The 16,299-nt window shown below is 40.4% G+C and overlaps 1 protein-coding gene across 1 annotated transcript in view; it reads left to right on the plus strand.

Moving 5' to 3' along the window:
* The window catches only part of cfap74 (cilia and flagella associated protein 74), a 36,413-nt gene extending 20,114 nt beyond the window's left edge, over positions 1 to 16,299 (plus strand). The window contains exons 18-36 of the mRNA XM_030785245.1: positions 447 to 575; positions 5,009 to 5,096; positions 6,268 to 6,441; positions 7,185 to 7,318; positions 7,590 to 7,866; positions 8,179 to 8,277; positions 8,956 to 8,967; positions 9,277 to 9,422; positions 9,550 to 9,684; positions 10,627 to 10,736; positions 10,841 to 10,896; positions 11,526 to 11,645; positions 12,032 to 12,187; positions 12,568 to 12,697; positions 13,070 to 13,224; positions 14,079 to 14,214; positions 14,736 to 14,872; positions 15,134 to 15,268; positions 16,195 to 16,299. Coding sequence (XP_030641105.1) covers positions 447 to 575; positions 5,009 to 5,096; positions 6,268 to 6,441; positions 7,185 to 7,318; positions 7,590 to 7,866; positions 8,179 to 8,277; positions 8,956 to 8,967; positions 9,277 to 9,422; positions 9,550 to 9,684; positions 10,627 to 10,736; positions 10,841 to 10,896; positions 11,526 to 11,645; positions 12,032 to 12,187; positions 12,568 to 12,697; positions 13,070 to 13,224; positions 14,079 to 14,214; positions 14,736 to 14,872; positions 15,134 to 15,268; positions 16,195 to 16,299 — 2,434 coding nt within the window. The remainder of the gene's footprint in view (positions 1 to 446; positions 576 to 5,008; positions 5,097 to 6,267; positions 6,442 to 7,184; positions 7,319 to 7,589; positions 7,867 to 8,178; positions 8,278 to 8,955; positions 8,968 to 9,276; positions 9,423 to 9,549; positions 9,685 to 10,626; positions 10,737 to 10,840; positions 10,897 to 11,525; positions 11,646 to 12,031; positions 12,188 to 12,567; positions 12,698 to 13,069; positions 13,225 to 14,078; positions 14,215 to 14,735; positions 14,873 to 15,133; positions 15,269 to 16,194) is intronic.

A 16,299-nucleotide genomic window follows, 5' to 3' on the forward strand; every position in this document is an offset into this window, starting at 1 on the left:
CTTTACAGGAGGCAATTAATGTACGCGTCAGTCATTAGGGTTAGTCCTCAGTATCCATACAGAGCACTTTTCACAAGCCATGTGAAGCAGCCTAGAAAATGTAATTGTGTTCTGTTCCTTTGGGATACGTCTTTATTTGCAGTAACATCTGGCGATGGAAAGCACTGTCATGACTTTTTAGATCACATCACAACCGCCATGGAGGCATTCTTAATTTTCACAGATAATGAAACTCCGAATGGCTGCCGGTCTTTGCACTTAGTATTCCTTTCATAAATACAGTCCCTAAGAATCAACAATCAAAGTATGAACCAGTTCGTACATGCATAGACCAGTGCATATTTGTCTACGTTTGCATAGCAAATTAACCATAGTCAGCGATCAGTGGTTTGGCACAAGGTGTAAATTTAAGTCAGTGATTTAGTAAATGAAATTGTGTGTTCAAGGGCAAACAGGAGTCTGAAGTTAACCTTCAAAGTGTGTAAGGAGTTGAAGAACCACCTGGAGATTCTCCCTAAGTCAGGCCACATCCAAGCCAGGTCCAGCTTCAAGGCGAAACTCAAATTTAAACCCAGGTAATCAACACACACACACATCCTCCTAGCACACGCTGTAGTGTTCTTACCATGTGAAGGCATTGTTGTGTGACTCTCTCAGAGCATCACTCTTTTATTTTAAAGCAGCTGTGTGTTGGCCCTGAAGCTGACTCTGTAGGTGATTCTCTTTTAGGGGTGTCTGTCTGTGCAAATAGCAAGACTGTAGGCATGATATTGTAAATTGTGGACTATTGTACTGTTTTTTTTTTGTTTTTTGTTTTTTCTTTTCCTGTTGAGCACCACTGTTGCCACTGTCATATACACAATACTGACAACTTACATTTTTCTAGTGAACCCACAGGTGTCAGAAAGCGTTATTTACATCTACCCTGTGATGCTAACACAAAAAGGTTTTGGCGATGGTGCATTCTGATGAAATTGCCTGTGTGGTCTCCTGTGAATTCAACCCTGATAATTACCCAGAGTACAAGTCCAGCGCACATTTACACACAACCATTTATTACTGCTCAGCGACTTTCATTTGAGCAAGACTCGTGGGATATTTTTAAATCTGTGGCTATGCCCCACTGTGTACTGTGTGAGTACTGCAGGACATTTCAGCAAGCATGCTGGATGTGTGTGTGTATGTGTGTGTGTGTGTGTGTGTGTGTGTGTGTGTGTGTGTGAGGGGTCCAAATATTTCTCGCCTACCTTTTATTCATTTTGCCAGAGAGGCATATTGATAGCTAAGAGGATTTGATATTTGATGGTTGGGGCTTTATATGACAAAAAGTTAATGGTGCATTTGATCAGCCTGCTGCCTGAAGAGGAAGTGAAACTGCAGTAATCTGCTTTTGCGAATCAGAGGGTTTTAAAATACGGATTAGACGGGCATTACCATCATCTGCCCTCTCCCTCTCCCTCTGTCTCTCTCTCCTACTCTCTTAAAGCCAGGAGCCGATTTACACACTGGTAGCACTAGACTAGAATGCTTACGTAATCTATTTGAGAGGTTTGTGGCTATGGTTGTATCATTTTTCAGTGATGTCCATCGTGATGAGGCTAGCCCGCATAACATGTGTCAATAGTGCTGAACAATAAAATGTGGAACCCAGCGGTACAGAAGGTTGTGCTTTTGGTAGTGGCTGGGGCGATAAATCAATATTCTGTTTTTCAGTTTGTTCCCACTTAAAACCATTGTCTTTAAATCGGTTATCCCTAATATCTGTCCATCCAGTTCACCATTACAAACGAAAGTACAGCCTGTCTTTACACACACGTAATATGGAAACTATTGCTGAACTTGACATGTCAATATACATAGTCTTTACAGACACGTAATGTGGAGCCTGTTGCTGAACTTGACATGTAAATATACAGTCTATACACACACCTAATGTGTAATGAGACCTGCAGCTCCCTTTATAAGTCGTCTTTAATTTGATTGCTCTGTATTAAATCCCTCATGGTTTTTCCTTGGCGTGTGAAAACTATAGAGAATCATTTTTCCCTCTTTCGCTCTCTGGTATGTATCATTTCTCTTACAGTCTATCAAATATGAAATATGTTTATATTTCCTTCCCACTGAGGCATTGTATGTAAATGATCCCCTGATCATCCTATTTAGAGAGAACAGTATGTTAGGGATCATTATTGAATGCTTTCCTCTGACCTTTGGAACTGTGTTTTAAATGGTTTACAGTATAATCTGTGGAATGGGAGGTATGGGTTGGCTGGACTGACCAGTCATTCAGGACAGGGAGAATGAAAGGAGGTATTTGAGCGTTGAACATGACTGGATTTTTCTTTTCTTTTCTTTTTTTTAAATGTCTTTCTTTTTTATTATGTCTATGGACTTGACTGATACGCTCAAAATGTTGTTAACAACAACAAGAAAGAAAGTAATCATCTGTGCATTTTTCATTCTCTGCTTTTTTTTTATTTTTTATGATCACAAATGGCTGGTCATATGATGACAAATCATTAATCCTCTGAATCTCCTTTTTAAAATCCTTTTCATCAGAACTGTTTTAATGTGAAACCCTAAGCGACACAGCTCACTGCACTAAGCAACAGCTCCCAAGTTTCTAATCAAAGATGTAGCTTTCTACCTCAGAAAGAAAGAAAAAAATGTTTTTCTTTACACTTTGTGAACAACTAACTACACCGTAGACAGAAATGGTTTTCCTTAAATGTACAACTCTCTCTCTCTCTCTCTCTCTCTCTCTCTTTCTCTTTCTCTCTCCCTCTCTCTCTGCATCTCTTTGTGGTATCTGTGTGGGATTACAGGAAACCTTCAGATTACTTTTTCCCAGTCTTTCAATATTGCTTGTGGAGCAGGAACTGCAGTAAATGAGATACTTCTGACTGGGACAGAGACGTGAAACCGAGGATCTTTAATTGTGATGTTGCACTCTTTCAGCAGTCAAACAGATGTTATCCTGTGATTTTCCACTGCAAGTAATAGCATGTCGGTTTTGTTATTGTTTATTTGGTTAAATGAGAAGTAAAGCAACAGTGGATGATTCAGCCTAGAGGTTCAAAAGGACACATACAGGCGTGCGCGCACGCACTCACACACACACGCACACACACGTCTTGCGTGCGCACACACACACACACAGACACACACACACAAGCCTTTATTCAAATCCTAGTGGGGACTTCCCATTCACTCCCATTATCCTATAACTAAAAAATACTAACCAATCCCTAACCCTGACCCCTTACCCTAACCTTAACCAAAGAAATGTTTTGACGATTTTTGTTTTATCAGTAACAGCAATATAGTTTAGAAAAACGTTGTTCTCCTAGTGGGGACCAGCATTTTGGTCCCACAAGGCAATTTTGTCAGATTATGTTATCTTATTGGGGACATTTGGTCCCCAAAAAGATACAAATAAATGGTATGCGTGCACACACACACACACACACACACACACACACACACAGAATCATACTTGTAAACAAGCTCACTGTGACAGCTTAAACCCATTCAACACATATCTTTTGTATTGAGCCATTGAAGCTGATATTTTGGGGGAGGGCGTGATGCTGATAGTAATGATACATGTTTTGAAGCGAGATATCCTAAAAGCAGCCACCCTCCCAGTCCTCCGACAGATGGGCCCTGAGATATCCCGCAAGGCTTTTCCACAGCATCATGCCAAGCTCATTCAAGAATGACCTTCCCACTGAGACTCCATTAACTGAGAACAAGTGATTCCTTAAATAAATGATCCCTACTGCACATTTCATACAGCCATCATAGTTCCTTAAATGAGTCATCTGCAGCCTGAACTTAACACAGTCATAACAAATCAGACTCTGAAGATTCTCTCGTCTCTATTGAAAATTAGTCGCCTGTGCTTTTTTCATGTGATTTTCATCTTAGTTTACCTCATTTTTATTTTTATTCATTCATTTATTTACTTATTTATTTGTATTATTTTTTAGTGATTGAGCTCAGAGATGTTTTAAGGTGATCAGAGAAAGAGTGTAGAGAGGATAAATAGGAAGAGAAAAAATGAGCTGAATTTCAGTACACTGTGCAGAAACGCCTAAAGCATTGGAACTGTGTGTAGGCACAGATGTTACTTGTAACGTAATGAAAACACGATATTGATGCTTTTTATTTATTTATTTATTTATTTTCCAGGGCTGCTGCTAATTGGGGAGACTGTAAGTTGGCAACTGTGGTTCAGATATCTTTACACTGACTTCTTACAATATAAGTGGTTGTATGCAGATATAATATTGCAACAGGCATTAATTTTGCAGATGGCAGTTCTCCCACTCTCCAGTCATTTTAAATCTAAGGTGTTAGCGCTCTAGCTTATTGTATTACATAATTCTGTCCAATGGCAACGCACCTACAGCTGACATCACCATGGTTACCGGGTTACACAGCACTCTCTGCCTATTACTGCCCTCGACACAGCCATCTCATAGACGAGACCACTAATACATGTCAAATACAGCCCAATCTCTCTGCCATTACATCCGTCTGTGGACAGTTAGATCCACTTTATCGTTATTGCTAAAAGCACTCTGTAGTTGTGTACTTTTCATTTGTATGATTTTTACCTCTAGATTTTCTTTTTTTTTTTTTTTTTGAGTGGGGACCCAATTTGCTGAGAAAGAGCAGGAGACAAGGGTCTTTGGAGCGTGTTAGGTTCACCAATCAAAAAAAATGGTGTTTTCTTTTTGCGTGAGGGCATAAAATATTATGTTTCATTGTGCAGACAATAATTGTATTGGTGACATCTAAATTTCCATGCTTATACAAAGGCACCCTACAGTCAAACAGAACCTGATTGAACAATCTGGTCGACCCTACTAAATGAAAACGTCTGTTATTCACTGTCTACCAATACTGCTCATATATTTGACATATGTTTAAGGGGTAGTAGAGGTGTCTTTCTTCTTTCCCCTAATCATCCACTATTTTTCTTATCCACTATTGTCTCTAGATGTACCTTGCCTGAGGATGCAAAGAATTTTTTTGACAAAGAAACATGTGTACTGGAAGTTCCTTTGACAATCCAAGTAAGAGATCAGGTAGGATTCTCCCTCCAAAACGCTCTGAATTAAGTGCATTGTTTAAAAAAAGAAAAAAAAATCACTCCACACACTTCACTCTGATTCCACATCTCCATTACAGGGCCATGGCCTTTTACACTGGTGATGATCCATCGTGTTTTAATGCTTAGCACATCTGAGCTAAAATTACTCACCGCCCCCAAAGCTGTGCATGCTCGTGTGTTCTAATGATGCTGCACTAAAGGTTATTACATGCTGGCTTGTGGAAAAGGTCTTTGCCATATGAGTGTGATTTTTTTTTAGCTTTGCCTTGAAGGCTCAAGTATAAGTCATTTCATGAATAATTCCATATGGACACACATGTATATTACCACACAGTAGCTGTAGTAGCAGTTATCATAGGTAAGTGTGTTCAGTTTTACTTTACAGTCTGCGGAGGCTGAAAAGTGAGTTAATCCCCATAACTGGATGCTCATGATTTCCCCTCTTCCAAAAGAGGACCCCCTCCTGCTTTTGCCTATTTTCAGAGAGAGGAGGCAGAGAAGGGCAGGAGCTCAGCTCACCTCTCTGTCTCACAGCCAAACACATCCTCAAGGCCAAATATCACGTAGAGCACAAACCTGTGTGCCAGACCGATGCCCCCCCCTTCCCTTCCCTCTCTCTCTTTCTCTCTCCCTCTCTCTTCCCCTCCATATCTGTCTGTCTGTCTGTCTGTCTCTCTCTCTCTCTCTCTCTCTCTCTCTCTCTCTCCCCCTCTCTCTCTTTCTCTCCCTCTCTCCCTCTCTCTCTCTCTCTCTCTCCGTTGCTCTTTTCATGCTTGTTCTCTCACCACCAGACATGCCAGCTTGATTTCACTAGAGAAGTAATGAGTGGAAGGAATGACTGTGTAACCAAGGTCATTTGCATCAACCTGATCACCATTATGTGCGCGAACAAACAGTTGTGATTGTTTTTCTCCCCTTTTTTCTTTTTTTTTTTTACCGTTAGGCATTAACTCTTGCCCTGAAATCATTTTAAATTTGTGCCATGAGTAACACGTGGTGTCATTTTTTCTCTCGTAATATTATTGTTACACGCTTCATTGAACCTTCTAATGTTTCTATCATTTTTCCCATTTTAATGGCACGAAATGAGAAACAACATTTTGAGAATGCCAAGACCATTGTGCTGATTGTCAGTGCTCTGTCAGGTACAACCTGTGCGCTTTACCCTCCATGGCATTGTCACAACTTCAGACCTGGAGTTTGACTGCACCAAGGTCGACTTTGGCCACTGCTCCATCTATGGATCCGTGAAGAGGACTGTGCGACTCACTAACCGTTGTCTTCTGCCCCAGGACTTTGGCTTTTTGCACATACCTGAGGTAGCCAAAATTGTCAGCCAAAATTTCTAAGCATAAGGGTATATATGACCCATATATACTCCCTCTCTCTCTCTCTCTCTCTCTCTCTCTCTCACTCTCTCTCTCTATATATAAGCACTAAAATAATTTTTTAAAGTAATTATCTTCTTATTACTGAATCGCCAGTTTCAGACATTTCTTTAGGTAAATCCAGTAATCCTGTTTTTTCCATGAAAAAAAAAAACATTTACGCTCTTAAAAACTAATTTTAAAACCAATTTTTAACTATTTTCTGGTCAGCATTGTTTTTTCAGGGTTACAGACATCCTGCATTAGGTGGCAAAAATTCAGCTGTTCTCATTTTGCTGATAGAGTCGCCCGTAGATTTAGCTAATGTGATGTGTCTTATGCAATTTAACTATGATTATTTTTGGTGTTGAAAATTCACAGCAAGTTAGCACTTCAGAGAAATGCTGGGAGAGACGATTTTCCAACTGTAATTACTGCAGGGCCGTCAAAGTGGAAGTGGCCACTTAAAACTGAAGGAAGTAACCTCCCGCAAAATGATGTCAGCTCACTTCAGGAGGACTGCTGTTGCACAGGGGATCTCAAATTCAAAATTAATATATGAGATTTCCTGTAACTTGTTACTTGTTTTGATCCAATTAGAAAACGTGAAATGCCCAGGACTTATTCAGCAATGGATGGATGGATGGATGGACGGACAGGCAATGTAACAGATAAAGTTTTGTTTTTCTCTGCAGTTCATGGACGTCCAGCCTGGAGATGGATTTGGGACTATTCTCCCTCAACAAACCCTGGAGATAGATCTGATTTTTAGCCCCCCCAAAGCTGGAGAATTCAAGTTTCAACTGAACTGCAAATCAGGCATAAACAGGCTAGTAGAGCCTGTTGAAAATGAAACTTTGACTTACCACTACACATGTTTCTAATGTGTTTGCTTTATTTCAAATTAATGTTCTTCAGATATATTACTCTTGTTTCAATTATCGTATGTATGTGATGCCAAGGTAAACATCAACAGGAAATTTGAGCTTACATTTTAAATGAGTGTATTGTTGTATTTGTAGTGCGTTCACTCGTTTTTGGGGGGAGACGTCTTTGTAAATGTTGTGTAAATGCTTTGTAACTGGGTTATGTGAATGCAGGGACTTCATGCTGTCATGCTACGGGATTGGCGTTCACCCTCCGCTGGTACTCTCTGACTCACTGGTAAAGTTCAAAGCCACTGCAGTTGGAGACAAATGCACAGTTGTGCTGTTTGTGGTGAACTCCCACACCAGTGCCGATGAGTTCTCGGACTCAGTGCCTCGCATCGGTAACGGTCCCATTGCCCCCGTCGGACCGCGACTGTTTTCCTTTGTTGTTCCGGAAAACTCTGAAATCTCAGTGTCACCCACCTCAGGACTGGTTCTGCCCGGAAAGGTACCAAGCATTGTGTCTTGACCCAAAGCTAAGACTAAAGTAATGAGTTGTCTAATTATGAAAGGGTTTCCATGTCACCTGTTATGTTTAATGCATTTTTAGAATAATGAATGTTATACACTCAATTTAATTGTAGGGGTCTGGCTATGAATTACACAATGTAAGGTGCAGAGAATTAAAATATAAATTAAGTGCATGTTCATTACATTCACAAAATGCATGCCTCTGGTACTGACCGGAGCCTGTATTTACTTTGAGTTATTTTCAGTTAATTTGACATGTTCCTCTGTATGTGTGTGTATGTGCCCACAGAGGTGCCTGGTCCAGGTCACGTTCAGTCCGTCCCTGTCTGACAATGTGATCAGGGCGGAAGCGTTGAGGTTGAAACTCAAACGTAAGAAAGAGCTGCCTGCTCAGGAGCTCCAGAGCACCCAGACAGAGTCCAAGAGCAAACATATCGATTCTGATCAACAGGTCAGACCTAACAACACTGAACCCAGCATCTGTCTCACAGCTAAACGCAGAGGACATATCCCTGTATTCATCACAGAAAGAGCTGGATGTCCCCAGATTAACCCCTATATCTAAATGACAACTTATCACACCAAACCATACGCCTGATAAGAACCAGTCTGACCACTCTGAGATTTTGTAGGTAGTACACTTTTGAGCACAAAGTTCACATTGTACCAGATGTTCCAGGACTAACTCTACCAGATTCTATGTTTTATGAAGAAAAAAAACTGAGCCCCATAATGTAGTTTTCAGCAGGAAGTGAGCAGGCTGTACTGGAGGCTCAGACAAGAAGATCAACATACACAGAGATAAATGTTCAAATCAAAGTTGTTCCTTTGACTGCCTGGAGCTAGATGAAACCATAGAAACGGTTTACTAAGATTTTTCTTGTTTATTCATCAATAGGGTCTTCATCTTTTTTTATGTATATTAAATCATGTTTTGGCAAGTCCTGTACTATTTTATGTTTAGGTGAAAAAAAAAAGTTAGCTCTCAAATAATATTGGTTTGGTAGAAAATGTAAAGAATTTTACTAGAGTTGTATTAGAATTTTAGGGCAACAGTGCATTCTAGAATGAAAATCATGTCAAGTTTGTGATTGTGTTCTGTTACAGAATGAAATATGTGATTTCCCCTACTGTTCAACTTCTGAGTAGTTCATTTCTGAAAATACAGTCATGTCGTGATGATAATGACTGATTTGAGACAGGGAATTACACACTATATATTTCATAACTCTCAATCAATCACCATGTTAACCTGAACACATCCATAAAACACTGCCAATAGTCTAAAGAGGGTGTTCACATCTTACTTTTGTGCTTTTTGAAAATTTGGTCTTTGTCACGTGTCCTAATTTTAGTAATTTCTTTGTAATTTTTGAATACAAAAAAGGCACAGCACAAAGTGAAGGAAAAGAAGAGGCCATCATCAAATCAGGCTTCAGGAAAGCAGCGGGTGAAAGAGAGCAGCAAAGTGCCTGAGACCCCACGAAATGTCAGCCCGCACAAAGCCCCCAGTCCGGACGACATTCATAAAGAGTGGGCGTCCACTTCAGCTGTGTTACACTAGCTTATACTTGCACTAGCTGTTTTAGTGAACTGTAATTATTCTGGGGGAACAAACTGTGTGATAACTTGAGTTTTCTGTCATTTTTCCTGTCATTAGCTCAGACGAATATGCAGCTGCAAAAGCCTCGCTGCACCGATCGTTTACAAGACGATTTACCAGTTATGCCATTCCCTGTTTTGTGTCTGATGTATACACTACAAACAAGGGAGACACAGAGGAGCCTACATTCAGGTAGTGTTTATCTGTGCCAAAGCAGCCCAAATACTGCTACATTTCACTTAAATAAAAAATGATGGTCAGTCAAACACAGAAAAAAAAGTTGTACAGTTATGTATTCTTACTCTATAAAAAATCTGAAAAAAAAAAAAATGATTGAGAAAAAGGAACAGATGTACTGAGAATGGACTGAGTGTACGCTACAGTTAATACGTGCTTGTTAGCTGCTCCATGATGTTCCATCAGTTATTTTCCCTCACAAAATATTGGTAATATTTCATTTAAAGCTTTTGGGTTAAAATGCACCGTTGTTTGTAGTAGCCATATTTAAACTCCTAATGATCTTTGAACAAGATAAACAGAGTTCATCAATTCAGGAATCTTGGGTTGTACCCCCATTCACACTGAATTCAATTTGAATTGAATTAAGCATGAATACATTAATACCTAAATCAAGTTGAACTGCCAGCAGCTGAATTGAATTCAGTGCAGATCACAGTTTCCCCCTAATCAGTTTGACAGATCACACACTGCTGAGGGACCAAATACCAGATGAGAGTCAATACCAGAGTTTTGAATTGAGCATGTCTGGAGCTAAAAACATTCTAGACTCCTCCATGAATAGAACTACATGTTTCATCAGATTGAAAATGACTCTTAATGAAACATCATAAAGACACGATAAGGTTTTCCTGCATGCTCATGATTAGCGTTATAATGTATTACAACTGACCCATCACAAACGAGATGTTCTTGCCTAATGTGACCAAAAAGGTTTAGATTTAGCTTTGTAGAAAACATTTGAGCTTTTTCCTACACTGAAATATGACGTGACTGTGAAACGAAATTTACATCAAAGGATGTTTTGAATGGTGTGGTGTTTGAACTAATGATAAATTGAAGTGACATTCCTTCGAGGCATTTGTCTTAAAGCAGAATCTAAACCGTTCTCCACAGTCCCTATAACACTCTGCACCTGGAACTGCATTGTCCAGCGGTCACACCCAGTCTAGTGGTCACGTCAGACAACGGCCGCACACACGTCGACTTCGGCCGAGTGCTCGTGGGTGAGAAAGCTCCAGCCTCTAAGGCTCTTTTCGGTTATCTGTTCTTCCTTCACTGATATGTCTGTGTATCTCATGTGATATATGAGGCTTTGTCTTCATATCAGGAGAGAGAGTTTTGAAGAGGGTGTCAGTTCAGAACATTTCAGAGGAGCCTGTGGAGGTACTTCTTCTTCTTTTTTTTTTTTTTTTTTAAATTACTTTCCACCTTGTCAAATCCAATCCCATGTGTTTCTGTGACAGGAGCGATAAACAGAATTTTGAAATAGATTTGATGTGATTCCACCAGCGAACTCTTTAAGGATGTGACACCATTGCTGTCTGTGACAGAATGGGAGATTCAGCTGGGAACTGTAGTTCTCTGTACAGCTCAGAGAGTTCATTCCCACCATTAAAGTTTAATTCAGTGCAGTGTTTTGTGAAGTGAATCACTTCATTTTAACTTACAGCGTTCTCTCACACTGCACTGCAGTCATTTTCAGTAATTACTATAACCTGTACTACATTGTACTGTCCAGTAGTCTCTCAAAATGTAATGAGTTTGCTTACTCCACTTCTAATCAGTGTATTACAGTAACTTATTTTAAGTTTGCATATAGGAGGAATGTACTCTACTCTAATTATTTAGCCTGAATTAACAATCATTGATGTTTATTTTAATGTGGTAATGTACAGTGATTCACCATACAAGGTTGTTGAACAATCTGTCAGAAAATGACTCACAACCTGCATAAATACCAAAGTCACAGAGTTATGTAGGACAACACATTTGCTCTTTCATTCGTGTTCCAGTTGACATCTTCAGTGCTGGACCTCAGCGAAGTGTTCCTGCTGGTGAATGCACTGAGACCGCTGAGTCCTGGACACACACATACACTCGTGCTGGCCTTCACACCCGCCAAGGGCAAAAAGGTGACCTGTCCTAGAATGTGTGTGTGTGTGTGTGTGTGTGTGTGTGTGATAGAAAGCTCGACATGACATCTTACATGTTAACACATAATTACCGTTCATTTCCATTTTCATACAGATTCAGAATAATGAACAAGTGAATATTCCATGAATAACTCTTCAATAATCAATATCTCATTACTCAAAGAGTCTGATAAAAACTCAGCTACTTTTTTTACTGTCTGTTTGAGAGAATATTGATTAGCCAGAGAGAGAATGATTTTATGGCCTGAAGAAGTGAACACGAAGGTCATTACAGAGAGGAATGAAACCCGGGCTGTAGAGCGCAGCATATGTTGTTTTTTGATGCACCAGTTGTTCTGCTTTTTTTTTTTTTTTTTTTTTTGCAGTATCGTGAGAATCTGCAGCTGCGCTGTAGTAAAATGAATTTAGAGTTGACTCTGTGTGGAGAGGGCATAGAGCCTATCATTACCTGCTCTCACCCAGGAGAGCTCATGGACTTTGGTTTCGTCCTAGAGAAAGACATCTGTTCACAGGTGTTTCAGGTAACTCAGCTTTATCTGTTGGCACCTCTGGTTTTGCCACATAAATGGTTTTATATCTTATCCTTTTCGACCAGTGTTCATTAGTGACATGAGTGTTTTGTCGTGATTGATTGGCTGCTGTATTTTTGGTAACTGTCAGTAATTAAGAAGTATCTGCAAGCGTCATCATTGAGTCTATTTTTTAATGTTAAAATTTGATATCACATGTTGTGTTCTTGGTCATTTATTTCTTTGATTTATATTGATTTTTTATTAAAACATTTGTGAGATTAATCATTACTAAGTATCCCTCTCCCTCTCTCTCTCTCTCTCTCTCTCTCTCTCCCTCTCTCTCTCTCTCCCTCCCTCTCTCTCTCTCTAACACACACACACACACATAGCTGCAGAACACTTGCTCTCTGCCTGTTAGGTTTCAGGTGCTCCTGGCCAGCCTCTCTCCTTTCAAACATAGTGATCCACAACAGCTCCCCATCCTATATTCCATATATACTAGGTCACAGAGAGCTGTGGGTAAGGATGCTACACAAACACACAAACTCATTGGACCTGCATTAAAATAGCGTCATACACATGCAGTAATAGCACATGCATTCATGTACACACAGAAGTCCATCATTTGTCCTGAACAAGACCCAATCAAACACACACACACACACATGCATGCATGCATGCATGCATACAAACACACAAATGCACAAACATACATACATACACATGCCTGCGCGCACACACACAAGCATCCATGCATACAAACACACAAATGCACAAACATACATACATACAGGCACACGCACACACATGCACACACATACTCTGATTGAATCAAAGACTAACACTACTGCCTGTGCAGAATCAAATGAACTTTGATGCCTTCCTTTTCAGGCACGCAGAACCACAGTGGTATGTGTGTCTTCAGTGTGTCACCGGTAGGGGGCACTATTCCCCCAGGGAAAACTCAAGATCTCACAGTCTCTTTCAGCCCTGACCACGAGAGCACGCTTTACTCTGACATACTCACTGTGGAACTCATGAACAAGGTGAACAGACACTACCCACATTCTCCCTTATCTCTTTGCTGCTTATATGCATAGATCAGAATCAAAAACTCACTAATACAGCATCCATAACAGCTACAGTGTTCCTCACAACACTCTGAAAGCATGTTTGTCACGCCAGACCAGGAACAACTCTGCATGTCTGGGGCTGACAGCCCTCATCATCCCGCTCACCGCTCACCTTGTTATTCCACCTCACAGAGGCTCGCTAAAGTTTAATGTTCAACGCTGAGAGCAAATGATCTTTTGGGGAAGACCATCTCGTTTTAGATTTCATAATATTCTCCCACACGCTTATTTGGTTTGCGCACTATAAGGGAGAAAATGGAGAATCAGTTAGGGCTTGGTTTATAGAGGAGCCAGCTCTGAGTGGGTGATATATGATAGAATAAATGAAACAGAGCCAGGCCATTTTTCATAGCACTGCCTTCTGTCTTTCTCCCTGCGGATACGGCAGCACTAAACCGGGACACACTGAGCTCTGCTGGCGTTAGAATGATGGGATTTGTGTTTGTAAGGGAATATGAGTAGGTGAAGGATAACAGAAGGTGTTTTAGCAGCTGATCTGGAGTCAGAAGGATTTCAGACAGGGCTCAATGTCAGGATTCAGCCTGATCTTTTGGGTTAGTGCATGTTTGGTGTTTTGAAAGGCAAGGTGATTCAGATGTGTGTGTTTGTGTGTGTGCATGTGCTTGTAAACTGGAGAGTTTAAATCTTTTCATGTGCATATTATGAGAATGTGTATTTGTATTAGTCTGTATCTGAATCTTTTATAAAGCCTGTGCCCTGTGTGTGTGTGTGTATGTGTGTGTGTGTGTGTTCATGTGTGTGTGCAGCAAACAGTCTGTGTATTGGATCTCAAAGGCACTGCTTGGCGTAACCCAATGTTTGTGAGTGGAGGGGATCCATTAAACACACAAACCGAATTCGACACCCACCATCCCCTCCTTATGGGAACTTCTTCAGTCAAGGGTAACCACCCTGTTCCTACTCAAATCCTTCCTATTAAAAACACAAACATATACTTTCTACAGCAGTAACTTCAGTTGCAACAGAACCCAGTACATACACATGTGCTTACTGTATCTGCAAGCCATCTCTGATCCAAATCAAGATTGTCCAGTTTCACTGCCACAGGGCTACATGTCTGTGTGCAGTACAGATTCAGTCTCTCAGTATCTGACTAGCTAAGGCTTTAAAAACACAGTGAAGACAGTTTTCAAGGCAGAGGGTTCCTTAACACGCACGTGCAGTTCTCCTCCAGGAATTTGCATTGAATTCTTAACATTTATACAGACAGAACAATATTCAGGAGTTTCAGGACTCTTTCACTCCCCATTCGATGAACCTCAGTGCATTTACTGATGCTGTTTCATGGGTAATCTTTCTCTCTTTCTGTCTCTCTCTCTCTCTCTCTCTCTCTCTCTCTCTCCCTCTCTCTCACACATGCACATACACACACATACATACTCTTTCTCCCTCTGTCTTTAAAACACACACAGAAGTTGAGAAGTTGCCCATTCCTGTGTTAGTGACACTGAGAAGTGTGTGCAGTGAGGGACTTGTGTGTCCAGCTCAGCGGGAGCTAGAGGTGGGCTTTATCCGCACCAGCCAGCCAGTGACCAAAAAGGTATCACGTCATCAAACACGCGCGCTTCCCACCAGAGCTGTATATGACACAAAGCAAATCAGTCATTTAAGTTCAAAGGGACATAGATTTCCATATATTCAGTAGATAAACAGTGAATTTCAGTCAAGAATTATTTCAGTTTAAGATGGAACTTTGCTGCAGGTTTGACTTGCCCTGTTGTAGGATAGTTAATCTCCATGTCATCTCTCATCACCTTATTTGTCCGCTCCTCTCACACTCCTTTGTTTTCTCCTGTTGGAGAATGTGGAGTTTTATTGGGAGAATTTATCTGCGCTGCAATCGAAGGGCTTCAGTGTGAAGCCGACTAAAGGATCGGTAGACGCTGGGCAGACACGTACCATCACTGTGACGTGGACGCCCCCTCGTGGCTTGAAAGTGAGTTGCATTTCTACTTCATGACGTTACTTATCATCTCAGTGTATAACAGCAATGTTTTACACGTCCATATTATAACAACATGAATCAAGGTGAATGGTAAGGCAACTGTGACTCTCATAGGGTGTTTATAACATACTAAATCAGATCAGATTACACCCCTCTAGAGTTCAACCATCCGTTAATTATTAATCGCACATTGCCTCCAGTCTGCATCTGATCAGCTGAATATCCTTAACCAGTATTGATTTTTCTGGTAGGTTTATGTAGCTTGAATATGAGGGAAAATTACCAAGAATGGATCATTTTTCTCCTGTATTAAAGTATATGCCACGGTAATTCATGCAGTACTGCTTTGTATGTAGTTCACATTGGTTCACATAAGCAGTATATGAATATGAACAGTGTGTGTGTGCGTGTGTGTATGTGTATGTGTGTGTGTGTGTGTGTGTGTGTGTATGTGTGTTTATATGTGTGTGTGTGTATATATATATACACACACACACACACACACACACACACACACACACACATACATACATATATATATGTGCGTATGTATGTATATAGTACGCACATATAATATATGTATTAATAACTATGACATGGTATACCAAATGTAAGGTCCACTCATTATAAAACTATTATGTTGTTACCTGTCGACAGCCTGTGTAAAAAAGCCCTATTTAACCTGGTCGTTTAGTTCAAACTTGTTTAATGTGTAAGTCAGCCGTCATATCCACCTATCTTAGACAGTTCCTGTTACTTTTTACCTAATCTCCATTATGACATTGACTGAGAATGGGACCAACCAAACCCTTCAGCCTAAACGTACATAGGTAATATGTGATATAAACAACATCTCTCTCTCTCTCTCTCTCTCTCTCTCTGTGTGTGCGCATGTGTGTGTGTGTCTGTGTTTCCAGCCTCTTGAAGTGGTTCAGTCGTGTGCTGCTCTGACATTGAAAGGAGAAGAAACAGAAGTGTATAATGTCACTCTGATGGCCCTTGTATCTCCGCACAGACGCTGA

The sequence above is a fragment of the Chanos chanos genome, chromosome 9 (genome assembly GCF_902362185.1).
Source record: "Chanos chanos chromosome 9, fChaCha1.1, whole genome shotgun sequence".
Taxonomy (NCBI): Eukaryota; Metazoa; Chordata; class Actinopteri; order Gonorynchiformes; family Chanidae; genus Chanos; species Chanos chanos.